Source organism: Podarcis pityusensis (genome assembly GCF_964106645.2).
Source record: "Podarcis pityusensis genome assembly, chromosome: 6".
NCBI lineage: Eukaryota > Metazoa > Chordata > Lepidosauria > Squamata > Lacertidae > Podarcis > Podarcis pityusensis.
Window position 1 is genome coordinate 55620463 of NC_138030.1, and position 14776 is coordinate 55635238.

The 14776-nt window shown below is 50.4% G+C and overlaps 1 protein-coding gene and 1 long non-coding RNA gene across 5 annotated transcripts in view; one reads left to right on the forward strand and one right to left on the reverse strand.

Annotated features, from left to right (window-relative positions):
* Positions 1–1243: 1243 nt before the first annotated feature.
* DMRTA2 (DMRT like family A2) lies at positions 1244–6269 on the reverse strand. Its single transcript, XM_081010837.1, has 3 exons — positions 6126–6269; positions 5115–5599; positions 1244–3509 (listed from the first exon to the last, which is right to left on the reverse strand). Exons 1-3 carry the CDS (start codon positions 6152–6154, stop codon positions 2419–2421), a joined length of 1605 nt encoding a protein of 534 aa, XP_080866963.1. The 5' UTR covers positions 6155–6269; the 3' UTR covers positions 1244–2418.
* Positions 1246–14776, forward strand: part of LOC308479865 — a 69404-nt gene continuing 55873 nt past the window's right edge. For 3 of the 4 annotated variants that reach the window (XR_013987853.1, XR_013987854.1, XR_013987855.1), the window contains exons 1-2: positions 1246–2142; positions 7293–7340. This is a non-coding gene — a long non-coding RNA (uncharacterized lncRNA). Of the gene's footprint in view, positions 2143–2560; positions 2692–7292; positions 7341–14776 lie in introns of those variants that run through there. The other variant, XR_013987856.1, reaches the window with a different exon arrangement.

Here is a 14776-nt window from a genome sequence, read left to right on the forward strand (position 1 = left end):
CGCTACAGAACAGTTGGGTGGGATTAGGTTTCCATACCAACCAATTTTAGGAGCTTTTACAGTCTTAATTCAACCATGCACTGAACTTGTTCTTTGTGAATAATAGTTTTCCTGGGCCAAACACTCTCCAGGGTAGAAAAGAAAATCCCTCCTATATAAGCACTGCCATTCTAGAGGTACAGTAAGAAATTCCTAAGAGCTCTGTTGCTCGTCGTCATCCTTGCCTGCCAGTTAAACAGAGTCCGGTTTCCAGGTCTCCTCACTCCTCCGTGAGTTTTAGAACATATAAAATACTAAATTTACTTCCCAAGAAGTGCAGTTAGGATTGATTTGTGTATATTTCCCAAAAACTCCCACTCCTCAACAAATGACTGAAAACTAAATTCGTTTCCTTCTTTTGCTTCCCACTAAATACACTGTCGGATGACTTGAATAAACTTCCAAGTTAAGCGTGCTTTGTATCGGGTGTTGGTCAATTTCACCCGAAGAATAACTAGGCGATTGGTCGATCAAAGAAAAGGGAAGCTTTCTCTCCTGAAATCTAGCAGATATTCCTCCTTGAGCTGCGGAAGATTCTCACACTGAAAGTATAGGCGCGTTTAATTTTTTTTAAAAGTAAATAAAAACAATGAGTATCTACCCTCTTGCTACAGTCAATCCAATTAGCATTTTTAACAGGCATAATTTAACCACCAACTCCTATAGAAATCGGCAATACGATTAAAGGAAAATTATGCGCAATCCACCGCGAAGTTGGGTGCACAAGGCACGTTGACAATGACATTAAGAGGGTCCCGTTGACTGAATCCGATTCAGTTCCCAGCGCGTGTGTTTAGGATCGCAGTCTCTGAATTTAGCATTCGAAACAGATCAATAAAATTTAAAATTCCTTTTCAAAACAGCACCCGTTACTTCGCCCCAAATCCATTAAAAAGAAGAACCAAGGTAATATATTATTTCTGGTCGTGTGTGTTTAACCGCCGAAGTGTGTTCTGGAGTGTAAGGTTTACAGCTTTCCTGTGAACGTCTATTGCAAGCATGGTATGTTAGTTAACCGTTTTGGAAGAATGTCTGGGAGTCCGCTCAGGGCAATCGCTTTAAATCGGTCAGTTAAGGATCAAAAATGACTACAACTTTGCACTGACTTGGCATTACGAAAGCATACCAAAATACTGCAAAAAAAACAACACAACCACCCTTAAAATAAATAAAAAATAAAAACAGCAGGAGCTATTGAGAAGGCTACTTTTAATACAAAATAACATTTATTTCTAGGATTTATATGAAATGAAAACAGCGAAAAAGACAAAAACTTTTTGAAACAGCAAGAAGTTTGCTACACTGGAACCAATATCTTTTTTCTTGCGGGTCACGCATTAAAACGGTGTCAAGCACAGGGTTTGGATTGAGTCCAAAGAACAATTGCAAATATATCTACTTTTCAACTTTATTTATTTACAAATCGTATCTTTCCCCTCTCAGTGAGTGAATAAAAAGAAGCGTTAAAATTATTTACAATATATTTAATCTCTATGCTTGGTGTGTTTTAAACTGAAAACTAACTTTTTAATTTACCGTTAATACTAAAATCACCTACAAATTACATTAATAACTTAAGATTTCCATTTGATAACATTATACTATACACTTGCTGGTATATATGTGTATATATCTCGGTATGTATATACATATATATATCAATCTCACAACGCACCAAGAGGAATATCCATGCTTATTTATGGACATAAGCAAAAAGATAAAAATGGCTGACAACTTTATAACAATGGAAATACGCCTGGGGGGGGGGGGGGACAAAAAACTTCAGTACACCTAGAAGTATCTCCCACATATTTGACCAGTTTTCGTTGCAACGAACAGGGTGAAACGAAATCCTGACAACCCAGAAACCACTCGGAACTCAGGGCTTGGGGGGGAAAGGCAATGGAAATAATTCCGAGCAACTGGTGTCCGTATGCATTTTACTGGCGTTTGCAGCCGCCAATCTTTTGAAAACAACCCCACCTGCTCTAAATTGCTTCCTAAACCTCCCACCCCAAACTGCCTTCTTTATACTGGCTTCTACGCAGACGAAACTGGACGCGCCAGGATTCCTATGGCAGCCTCGCCTCCAAGCTTAAACCTGTAAGTAACTCCGCTGATTTACTTCCCAGAGAACTACTTTCTGAGCAATGCGTTTAACATCCGAGTGTAAATTATATTTTAAGAACTGCTGCGATCCCTGCGGGATATAAAACTCTTGGTCAGGCCTATGTCACTCAGCCCGTGGGCTGAAGGCATGGATCTCCTCCTCCCTTCCGTTGGTGTCGGCACAGTCTATCTTTCTTCGAAGCATGTATATATACACGTGTATAAGAAGCAGGCCCGGGGTTCGTGAGGGGTGCGCGGCCTTGTCCTGGCCTACTGCTTCTCTGGGGCACTGTTGACTAAGGGCCCGTAGAGCCCGTTGGGGTAGGCCTGCTCCTTGTGCGCACTGGCGGCGGCGGCAGCGGCGGCTGCTGCGGCGGCGGCGGCGGATCTGTCCCTCATGAGGTCGCTGAAGGCGTACTCCATGGGCGGCCGGAAGCCCAGCGTGGGCATGAGCCCGGCTGTGGAGTAAGGCGTCATGAAGGCCAGGCCCCGGCTGTGCGCCGCCGCCGCCGAGTAGGCCAGGCGCAGCGGGCTCAGCCCCAGGTGCGTGCCCAGAGGGTAGGCGCTGGCCTCGGCCGCCGCCGCCGCGCCGAAGTGGGTGGCGTTGGGCTGCAGGGGCGAGAAGGCCGAGCGGCTGCCCAGCGCGCCGATGGCGGGCGTCATGGCGCCGGCCAGCAGGGGGCGGTGGTGAGCGGCGGCGCCGGCGGGCGAAGGCTGCAGGCCGCCCAGAGGCCCTGTCGTCGTGTCCCCGGCAGCCCGAGCCCAGCTCTCGTCGCTCGCCTTTTCGGGCCCCGCCGAGCTCAGTCCTGAGGCGGCGGCGGCCGCCGCGACGGCGAGGCCTTGGCCGGGGCTGCCCCCCCCGCGGTGGTGATGGTGGTGGTTGTTGAGGATCTGCTCGATGGCCTGCACCACGTCCCCGCCGCAGCCGGCCAGGACCAGCTCCAGCACGCTGCGCTTGTGGGCGGGAAAGACGCGCGTCAGGATGTCCAAGGGCGTCCGCTGCTGCCGGCTGCCTCCGGCCGCCGCTACGGCCGCCGCCAGCCCGGGCGAAGGGGCGCCCGCTTCTTCGCGCTCCGCCTCAGAGCAGCCCGAGTCGGAGCCCAGCGGGCTGATGGAGCCGGGGCTCTCCTCCTCGGCCGCGCAGCCGTCCTTGGCGCCCTTCGAGACGGGCGAGCTGAGCGAGGACTCGCCGTCGCCGTTCTCCGAGCCCGAGCCGCAGCCGTGGCGGGCCGCCTCCGGGGAAGAGGTGCCCGGCGCGCCGTCCGTGCCATCTGGAGACACGGGCTTGGCCTGCTGCGGGGTGGCGGCCCGGGTGGTCAGCAGCGTCTTGGGGAACAGGTCGAACTTCTGCAGCTTGACCTCTGCCGAGGGGAGACAGAAAGAGAGAAGGAGAGAGACGCGTGAGCCCCACCACTGACCATCGCCTGAAAAGTTCTCAGCCTCGACGGGGTGGAGCTGGGTTTGGGGGTCAGGCCGAGAACTTCTCAGCCGCTCCTCGTGCTTGGCGGCAGCCGGGGAGCTCCATTCGGAGAAGTATGCAGCCTGCCCAAACTGGACTCACTACACACACTCCGCAAGGGGACACGCACGTCTCCAGGCATCTGCCCACCAGCCTGGTTAATTCTCTTCAGCACTTGCCCTGCCAAGCCTATACATGTCAACACAGAAATAAGCCCCACTGAGTTATGTGGGGCTCACACGACACACACCTGGGGAAAGTGGGTGTATAAAGTGCTGCCTATCTTGCAGCTCTTATTCCTCATCCCCACCCCGCAATTTGCCAGACGCCAAAGCACCTTCCTTGGCCCCCTTTGCCGAGCCAGTTTAGCAAACCAGGCCCCTGCTCTCCACACCACCTGGCACCTCTTTAGCAGGGTCGGATCGATGGGGGGTCGGTAGAGGGCGCCATTCTCTCTCGCAATCTCCTTTGGCTGAGGCAGCGGAAGAGCCTTCCCCTAGAAGTCGAGCAAAGAACTAGCGCGAGGCTGATGCGCGTTGCTGTCGGAGCTCCCTGCCCCGGAGCGATCGCTTACAATCCTAAACCTACTTACCTGGAAATAAGTCCAACTGACCCCTGTTTGCTTCTGCATGAACAGAGGCTTCAAGCCATAAAATGGGTCCACAATAGAGACCGTGACCCCTGGTCATAGATGGGTCTGGAAGGAAGGAATTGTGGGTGGGGTGTAAATACATGTACAGATGGGTAGACAGGGAATAAGTATGGAGAAGGAAAGTTTGAAGGAGTTTCTGAGCTTGACAGAGTATATAAAAGACAAGAGGAATATATATGCCTCAGTTTTGGTTTGGAAATAAGACCCGTTGTTTCCAATGAACCACATTTATAAGCAACCTGGTAACATCCTATCTATCATAAACAGCTTGGGTAAAATTGTCTCCCACTGAAATCACTGGACTTAATTCCAACAAGTAGTACAGTATTGAAATATGCGTTGTTCGTGGGTGCATAGGACAGATAAGTGCGATGTGTGGAGAGCGAAATGGAGTGAGAATGGATGGAGACATGAGAGCAAAGGGTGCTAAGTGGTGGAAATAGGGAGGGGAGGAGGGAGATTCAGAACTGTTGTTCGTGTATGTCCAGGAGTGACTTGGAGAAGTGTAGAGGCAATGGTAGAAAAAGCGAAGGAACGGCAAAGAATGGAAGGATTTGAGAAATGGTGCTTGAGTAAGCTGGACAGATTAAAGTGGGTGAGATGAGCGCCGAGTTATAACTTTCTGCGCGCTCGGCTGAAGTCAGCTCTGTTCTGGACATTATATGGAGATTCAGCGGACTCCCCTTTTCCGCCCCGCTTAAACCAGTGAGATTCCGAGCGTGTTTCTTGGGAAGTAAGCCCCCCTGAGGTCGGCGAGACTTGCTCCCTGGCCCCCGGCTTACTCCCCTTCGTGCCCCGCGGGGGACGGGCGCTCGTGGCCAGCCAAGGTGGCGGGATCGGGCTGTGCCTGCTCACCTGAGCCCCCCGTGCCTCCGTCTGCGCTGCACACCGAGCCGAAGACCTCGTAGGCGGGCCGCGGCGGGATGATGCCGTTGGCGGCGGCCAGGGCCAGCCCCTCGGCGGTGCCGTAGAGCAGCTGCAGCTCGCGGGCCTCGTTCTCCTCCTGCGCCTGCTGCCGGCGCAGCGCCACCTGGGCGGCCATGACGCGCTGGCGCTCGGCGATGAGCGTGCACTTGGCGCACAGGCAGTCCTTCCAGCGGCAGTAGCGCTTGTGGCCCTTGAGCGCCGAGACCACGCCGTGGTTGCGGCAGCGGGCGCACTTGGGCGTGCGGGGGTACTTCTCGGCCGCGCGCAGGAGCAGCGGCGGCGCCCGCAGGAGGCTCCCGGCCACGCTCACCGGCAGGCTGGCCGCCGCTGCGGCCGCGGCCGCCGCCACCGAGCTGGGCGGCACCGGAGCGGGCGCCGAGGGCACGCTGGGCATCTCAGACCTCAGCTCCATCCTGACGGGGAAGCAGAACCGAAAGGCTCAGAGACGCGCTCCCGGGGAAGCCCCAGGCGCGCAAAAGCGCAGCAGCTTCCCAAAGGCTCTCTCGGAGTTACGCGGTCGGGTTACTCGACGGAACGCCCCTCGGACTAGCTGTCAGCACCCGGGCCCTTTCCAGAATTACGCCCCTCTCCCCCCCAAAAAAAACCCTGGGTATTTTATAAACTTCCAGATAGCCTTCAATAACTCCCACAGATAGCCTGACACGAAACCCTCCGACAGCAACTGTCATGCAGTACTGGGCAATTTGCACTGTCTAGGCAGGTTTCCTAACTAAAATACCTGGAACTTTTCAGCCTTTCCTTCCCCCAGTAAATGATCCGCTTAACTAACTCTAGGCGAAAGTAAATCTAGTTTACTTTTCGAACGCGTCAACACAAAGTGATCGCGGCCCTTTCTTCCTTTTCTGCCGTAATCCCCACAGCACAAATTAAAATCCCCGGGCGGAGGAAACCGTGGCTTCCGAGAAAGCCCTAAAGTACCTGAGCCACCGAAATGACAACCAATCCATCTCTCCTCGGCCTCTCTGCAAAGCGCAGCCGGACCCTGTTCCCCTAGTTCTTGCGGGTTTCTTCTCCTGCGGAAAGTTGCGATTGAGACTCCGCCAGGACAATGGCAACAGCGAGCGCCCCCTCTAACAAGCGGCGGCGGCGGCGCCTTGGTGCGAAAGGAGACAGCTGCGCCCAAGCGCTTGCCAATGTTACAAAACACGGTCCCGGCTGAAGCGTACACAAGCCCCTGGAGACATAACAAAACCAGCGCCCTGTCCAAGGAGAGCTCGGCGGCTCCCTCGCCGCAGCAGCAGCCCCACAGCCCCAACCGGCAGCGCCAGGGAGACACAACCGCCCGGGGATCCCCGCCGCCTTCGCGCTCCCGAGCGCACCAACTTCCAGCTTCCCGACCCGCGCCCAGCAGCGCCTCTCAGCCTCCCCGCGTCCCCTCTCTCCGCCTCTCCCCCCCTCTGGAAGAAAAGCCCGTCGGCCAGAGCTGCCTTCTGCAGACGGCAGAGCCCAGCGCGGTCCCCCCCTTCCTTAGCCGCAACTTTGCATGTGTGACACTAAAGAGGGCGAGAGTTGCCAAGAGATAGAAATCTTCGCCGAGCCGCCCGCGAGCGCTCGCTCTATTGTTGCTCCTTACGTTACCATTAGACAACATTTGACAACAATGTGACGCCCGCTATTGGCCAGGGGAAGAAAGCGCCTCTCTGATTGGCCGGCCGGATGTCTACAGTGTCCACCCGAAGCTTCTTTCAAATAAACTGTTTTAAAGAAGGAGGGGGGGAGGGCTAGAAGGGTCCAAAAGTGGGGGTGGGGAGTAGCATTGGGGGGAAACGCCGACAAATAGTTTCCATTTCTCTCTCTCGCTCTCCCCTTCTCTCTCTCGCGTGCTGTGTCTGTGTGTAAAATTTTCCCGATACCTCATTGCCTGGTACTTCGTTAAAATCCACTTAAAAGCAGTAGTTGGCTGTGCCAAACGATCGCGCGCTCTGCGCTTCAGGTTTTCTAGGGGTGCACCGTATCACTTGTCAAAGGTGGGGAGGAGGGAGGAAGTCGCTTGTGGAAACTTGACAGTTCAATTGATAGTCCTGGTGATTTTATCTGAGAGCACAGACTAACTTTTGTTTTCTCTTGCGCATTCTACTTTCGCAGGTGCCTTTCCTTATCCAGGCGACTGCAGCGCAAGGAGGTATATGAGAGGTACGATTTTTATGTTTTATTACTTGGGGAAACAAAAAAAAAAATGGGGGGGAGGGTGAGACGAGCCGGCGGCACTAGCAACTTTATATTTCTGGAAGGTCTCTTTTTTCTTTCCTCAGATTCAATTATTGGTTGTTTGTTTAATTAAAAATTCAATCAGGAATATTTCTGACTTTCCATTGGGACAATTAAAACGGGGAATCGATCCGTGAGCAATTAAGGCCGCTATCACCGGAGTCGTTCGCATTTATAATATTGTTTTGTTTCCGAATATCGTCGACTTAAGCGACGGTGGCTGACGTCACACTCCTTGGGACCTGCTTGGTTTGAAGAGAGGTTCCTGGAAGGAAGTTGCGTGAAAGCCATGCAACTCGCTCCCACCTGGATCTCTGTCGAGGCTCCGCTGGGCCAGGCAGGGGTCCTCGCCATCCCAAGGGGAAGAAGGGTTTGGAATCGTTCACAGCAATAACCCCAGTCCCTTGAACCGACTCCTTATGTCATTTGCTGCTTTGCGCTCAACTCCAATAAATCAGGCACCCACAAAAATCGTTTGAGACATTAGAGTGGGCCTGGCAGCAACGCACTTTAAATATAACTGAATATTTTTGAAATATTTGCAAATTGGGGCGGGTGGGAACCTGCATTTCGCGTGCTTTGGGAAGTATATTTTAAAGCCCTGTTCAGTTACCAAGAGAAAGGGGAAAGAGCCGACTGCTTTGGATGGAACTTTTTCCCCACCCGCTTTTCGGAAAACGCGGTGTCCCGCACATGTTTGTTTCAGGCAATGTTTGTTTCTATCTGTCCTGGCAAAATGAGGTTCAGGCGCTGCTCTTTCATTTTGTAACGCTGAACCCGCTCTTCTGCTGCCTTCATTCAAGAAGCTTTAGAATGATCTAAATTAGATGAAGGCAAACTCTCCCCCTGAAATCCCGTTTGAGGGGAAAGCAACCCCCAGTTTTAGGGAACCAATAGCCCAACCCGTTGCACGAGCGGGGGGAGAGGTGTTGCTGAGAGCACCTTCCTTCGGTCTCGATTTCAGGCCTCCCTCCGCTCAGGATCCCTTTGCTCAAGCCAGAGCTCCTCTTTCGTTTCCGCCGAAGGAGACGTCTTGGCTTCTGGAGACGGTGCAAGAATTCGCTTGGCTGGCAAGGACGGGCAGTTCCCATTGTGTTTCCTCTCCAGCAGGAGGAAGCGGTCTTTTTCACGCCCCGTCCCGTCATTTATTCTCTCTCTCTCTCTCTCTCTCTCTCTCTCTCTCTCTCTCTCTTTTTGCTGGAAGTTCTCAGCGCCCTGCTTGCCCGCACCTCCAAAGTGTGTATGTTGGAAGTGGTGGGGGGAGCAAAGTTGGGGCTGCGCTTTCTTGCTGACCTCCTACTTGTCATTTCAAGGGCCTGAGTGAGTTAACTGCTCATCAAGGCGCGGCGCTTTTTGGAAAGCGACAAGCTTCATGGATCAGTTAAATGGATCAGTTCTGGGGAGCTGCTGAGTTGGACCAGGCAGCCAGTCTCTCGTATGCACGGCGTGCTCCCCTAGTTTTCCCCTCAAGAGATGTCTAGTACAAACTTGGGATGGTTTCCGGGGAAGAATTTCCTAATTAAGGCTTCTAAGCAACATCTGAAATCTGTGCAATACGCCTCTCGGTTGGTTCAGTCACAGAGCGAGGAGAGGACTTCACACACGTTCTCGTTATCTTGTGTTTAAAAGAGGAGTCAGGATCTGACTTTGAGTTTTATTTTTTTTTAGTGCATGGTTTCTGAGAAGTTTTTGAGAAGTTGTGTACATGGCTTTTGAAAATTATAGCTAAGCTAAACCATACGTATCGCGCGCACACACAAAAGTACATGCAATAGAAAAACTAACTTTATTAAGACATAGATATATAGATGTGTTGACTGTGAGAAATATAAAGCTCATGGCATATGTAGTGAAATATAATTTTATAACAGAAATGAGGTATATTAAAAGGAAAAAATTATGCATGTCTTCACTAAATCAATATGCTAACCAGAAAGAATAATGAAGGGAAATACTTTTATGGCATACCGGTGCTAAACATGTCAGGTTGGAACAAGTCACGCTGATTGACATTGAAATTGTTTCCAAATAAGTGTTTTAGATCTCAAGCTGAACGATCTGTCACGAGATCCACCACCAAAACAAAAAGGCAGAAGGGCCTTGGATTTTAGACACTTTTTAAGCTAAAGCACCACGGCTTAACTAGTTTACCGATCGCGCGCGCCGGCGCACGTGTGTGTTTTCCTTTTTCATATATGTACACTGATATACTTACCCATCACTCTTACCTGCTTGTATAGACGTTAAGACTTTAATTGGCTTTTCTACACACAGGCGCGCACACGCACCTTCCTACTGGTACAAAACTGGTGTGTGTGTGAGAGAGAGATATATTTATCCGTCTTTTTACCCTTACCAGACGATACAGTGTCGTCTAAGTGCAGTTTTCTGTTTTTCATTTCGTCTCATTTTGTTATCGCTGCTACGACTTTACAACAAACAAACGAAAAAGAAAAAAGAGATCCCTGCCCCGAGGCACGAACAATATAAAATCTGAATGTTTCAGTGTTAAAAATGTTTATCTTTGAAGACTTTAGACGAAATACTCAGCATCATTGATTTTAACGCAAATCTCTGAAATCAGACTCGCTTTTAGGGGTGCGGGGTTGGGTAGTGGAGTTGACACAATATTCTACCACCGGGACTTTGCGATGAAATCCTCAGGAATACCCAGAAGGAACCGCTCAGAGGGATTTGATTGTATCTCAAGATACCCTCAGTTCTTTTCCCCACTTTGTGGCCCCACAGCACGCGTGTCCCTCGGGGTGGGCTGGCGTGGGCTCTGCATAGGAACCAGTGACCTAACTGAAGTGTGCATCTCGCGTCTCTTGGACCCGCTTTTTAACTTTTTCCTCTCAGGAAGTGAAGAAATGGTGATCACCAATAAATAATTTTAATAAACGCCAAGCAAACAAGCAAGCAAGAAAGAACAGACTCCTGCTGCTTTTTGTTACGTTGGTCGCTTGTGTGCAGTTTCCTTGGACTGGGGTGTTTCCAACTCTGACACAACTACTGTTTATGTGACAGCTAACTTGACTTGCTGTGTTTGTGTATATGTGTGTGTGTGTGTGTGTGTGTGTGTGTGTTGTTTTTAAAGGAAACTTAAAAGCATTTGGAGGCGTCTCTTTGGTCCTCGGGTGCAGTCTTCGTGCGCCTTGGGGTGGAAAGAGCCCCGATCTCCCCCTTCCTAGTCTCCGAGGCGTCAGGATCGTGGAGACCCTGCTAAGGTTATCGCACAAACCAGCGATGCCCGCCTCTTCCCTCTGCTCCACGCACACGCCCCCTCCCCTTCCCCACAAAATGAACTTAACGCATTATTGGTCCTTCCCATCTTATGCAAACTTGTCGTTAGTTGCAGTTACTCAAGCGAGGAGAGTTTTCAAGCGCTTGACTTGAGCATTAATACCCGGAACCTTAGCACACTTTGCGACGCAGCGAATCCTTCAATATCCCAACAAACGTAGCTGCTTCGAAGGAAATGTGCCCCCTTTAGGGTGCGATCCACAAACCACTGCATGCCAAGTCCTCAGCGAGCTTAAACCAGAGGGACTCCGGTTTGGATCGCTTCTGGGTCTTCTTAAACGAAGGCTGGCTTTACTTTCTCTCGCGCGCTTGTTTTCACCACCCTGAACGCCTTACTAACCCGTGTCATTTCCCAAAGCACCGTCGAATTCAGGCCTGTGACATCGTTCGGCGGCTAGAGTCCCTTAAAAATCCGCGTGGCAGAGCTGGGAACAGGCGCACAAAGTTTGAGATCTGCTAGTATTACAAGCAGGGAGGCGGCGGCAGTATCGCTTTGGATCGCAGGAAATTGACCTTTCTCTCCGGGCGCTGGTTTGGCGCTGTGGTTCTTTGCTCTCACTGCTGTTTCTCATTCCCCTTCCTTCCTTCCAGCTAATGAGTTACATCCAACTCAGAGCAGAACCTCTTGAATCGACGGCCCTCATTCAGTCATGCCCATTGATTTCAACGAGTTTGCTCTGAGCAGGACTAACGCTGGCTCTCTAACCATCTCTGTCTCCAGAGAAGGCACAGGAGGCGTAGACGCCTTTGCCCCACACCAGATCTTGCCCCTCAGCCTGAAAGCAGCCCTCTTTCAGCCCCTCCACACACCAACACTACCCCCAAAAATATGGAGCTCTCCTTCGCTAGGAGCTTCCGGGGGGAGGCGTAAAATCATTGGCTTCTGGGTGTGTGGCTGAGTTTTTCCCCCTTCAACCCTTCTTATTTCCTTAGGAGCATCCTTTGCCCGCTCCTCTAAGCTCATCTGCTCCTTCTTGGTCGTGCCTGCAATGAGGACCCCGAGCAAAAGGAACAGGGGCTGGGCTGGACTGCTAGGGGGAGGCCAAGAAAGTGCGGGCCCAGAGGCGACTACGCCGCTCGCTCTCGGGATGAATCAGCGCCCGGATCCCTGCCGGGCAGCAGAGCTGGTCCTTTTAGCTGAAAAGATCGGGAGCTAATTGAACTTGACAAGAAGGTGCGGAAAGCACCCTGGCGGATCCAGGCAGGAGCTTTCGCAGGGCGGCAACAAACAGAAAGACAGACAGACAGGCCGGCTCTCTGCTTCCTCGGGTGAAAGAGGGAGGGGGAGTCCCCGGGGGCGGACGGGGGTGGGTTGGTCTCGGGGAGAACAAAACCCAACCAAGCCTCCGCGTCTCTCCAGATCCTCCGGAGCCCCTGCCAGTGGGGCCGATTTCAGGCAATTAAAAAAATGGTATCCGGTGGACTGGATCGGAAAGGACTGGGAGAAAAGTCCAGTCGGGAAGCGAAACATATAACTCTTGCGTTGATATTGGGGTGGGCGGGTGCCAGCTGGAAAAGACAGGCTACTAAGTTGGATTTCATTTTTAACAAATAAATAAAACGTTTTTCGCTTTTCGCATGAACGTACGACGAGCGCATTCGTCAACAATAAAAATGGGGTATTATGCAATATTATATTTGTTGTCATATTGCTGTTGTTTTTAAAGCACACTCATGAATAACATCTGGATTATTATTAGGGTTTATTTTGTTTTTATCCACGGTCCAAAGACCTCTAAGCTGATGTGCAAAGCATTATCACGCTTATAAAGCACTTGAGAGACACGTGCGTTTCTGATGTTTTTATAAATCGCGTTAAGCAGATGTATATGCTTCTCCATTCTCCCCCTCTCTGGGGTACAATCGAACGTCCGCTTAGTATACATATTTTCTTTAGGGAAGTCCTGTTCATTGCCGACGCCCAAGCTGGTTGCCTTAACTAGGGCCGAGCTAAAATACCGCCGTTCCCAGGTTCTTATTCGATTATGATTGTTGTGGTGATTTTCGCCGCCGCCGTCATCATTCCAATTATTTCTTGCCAGGACTTACAGATGCAGCCCTTTTAAAAATATCCTCCGCCGTCCTGCTTTTTCTTTTCTTTTTGGTGCTTTTGTTGAACTTTCCATTATACAGCGCCTAGAAAGCTGAAATTATGATTTATTATAATACTTTTTTTAAAAAAGTGCCAGTTAGCATTTTGGACAGAATTTCCGATCATGGAACCAAATTCCTATTTACGAGAACAAAATCGTAATTAAAATATTATTTCTGCTGTCTAATCGTGGTGGGGGGAGGAGGGCATCTCTTCCACAGGAGGCGGGGAGCAGAAATGAGCTTTCTACAGAAATATAGTTCTCGTTTGGTATATATTTATCCGGCTACTCTTCAAGGAGGCACTTTGCAAGTGCTTCCAATAATGTTAGTGATCTTTAAGGTTTCAATTGTTCGAGGGGTTTTTGCCACTGACTTTTTCATTATTTACCTACTGAATCAAAGTAAGCAAATCCCATCTGTTTTCCCTCCTGCTATCCGCTTCACTTTTAATTATCCGCCCAGCAGCCTAATAGAGATGATATTAAACTAAATCTTTTTGACATTAAAAGTAATTATCCCCAAACCAATATTACAAGAATGAAAATTACCCTACCCGCCCCCCTCCTTTCCCTCGCGTCTTTCTAAATAAATAAATAAATAAATAAATATCCCTTCCCATCGACGCTTCTTCCAATCTGGAAGTTCAGTTAATCTAACACAAACATGAGATTTGAAACATTTTTGGTTTAATGTTAGGTTTCTATATATGGCAAAATAAATGGATTAATTAATTAATTTCTAAAAGCCCATTTTCAAGTTTCTGAAGCACTACCTACTCCTCCGTAAATGGGTGGGTGACTGCAAGATGGGGGTGACCTCGGAAGGGATCGGCGTATGCACGTGGGGAGGGGATCAGCGTGGGAAGCGGAGCCCGTGCCCCCCCCCCCGCATTCCGGCTGACGACGCTGGGCAAAAGAATCCTGCATTGCAAGGGGTTGGACTAGATGACCCTCGTGGTCCCTTCCAACTCTACAATTCTATGATTCTATGACCTTTCTGACTGCCAGACGTTCCTCTTCTTCTCAAGAAGCCCCGACCACAGGGCCATTAAGATAATGGTGCTATTTAGTCTGATAGGCAGGCAACGGGTCTTAAACTTGGACTTGATTTTGGCAAAATACCACAGACATCATCTGATCTCAATGAGGACTAGAAACGTTTCCACTGGGATGCGTAGGATCGCTGAAACCTTATTACCCTCAGTGGCTTGGCTCTGAATGAACCTTCCAACTCTTTATCCATCCAGACTTCCGAACAAATGTTGCTTCGCACGGGGATAGCCAGCCGCCTTTGACTTGAGTTAGACATGGTTTATGGTTGCCAACCTTCCTGTTTTAAAGGGGGTTCCTTGACTTTTAAGAGTCACAAGCCCCTCCCCACAAACACAGCTCGAAATCTCCCTCTCAGGTCATTTCCCTATATGTTTGGGGCGGGGGTAAGCCGTACAGGTGAGTTGTGTTTGCTGACCCCATTGGTTTTGGGATGCCCACGGGAGAGCAATTAGATCGGGAACTCAAGTTAGGATGATTACTCCAGAGCCGTAGCAAATCAAGTAAATCAATAAAAATACTTAACTGAGGTTCTGCCACCCCTAACATGAAGCCTGCCCCACTCCAACATGAAACCTACCCAGAGCCATCCGCTTCTCCCGCACAGCCCTGAGAAACCTTTGCCCAAGCAGATCCACTGGCTGGCTGTACCCGGAATAGCTCTGCGTAAAATAGTCTATGGGGTGGTTGCAGGTAGCCTCGTGGTTCAGCCCTACAGTCAAAGACCTTTCATTTAATCTGGAACCCAGCACAGCAAACAACCATCCTGGTCCAACACCTGCTTTCACCCAGCGCATCAAGGAAGTTCACAAGCTCGCCCATCCCACCCTTCAACCCTTATTCCGAGCTACATTGCCTTTGAACTGGGTTTAACTGTCCTGGCTAAAAACCTTGACAGGCCTCCAGGCCTCTGCC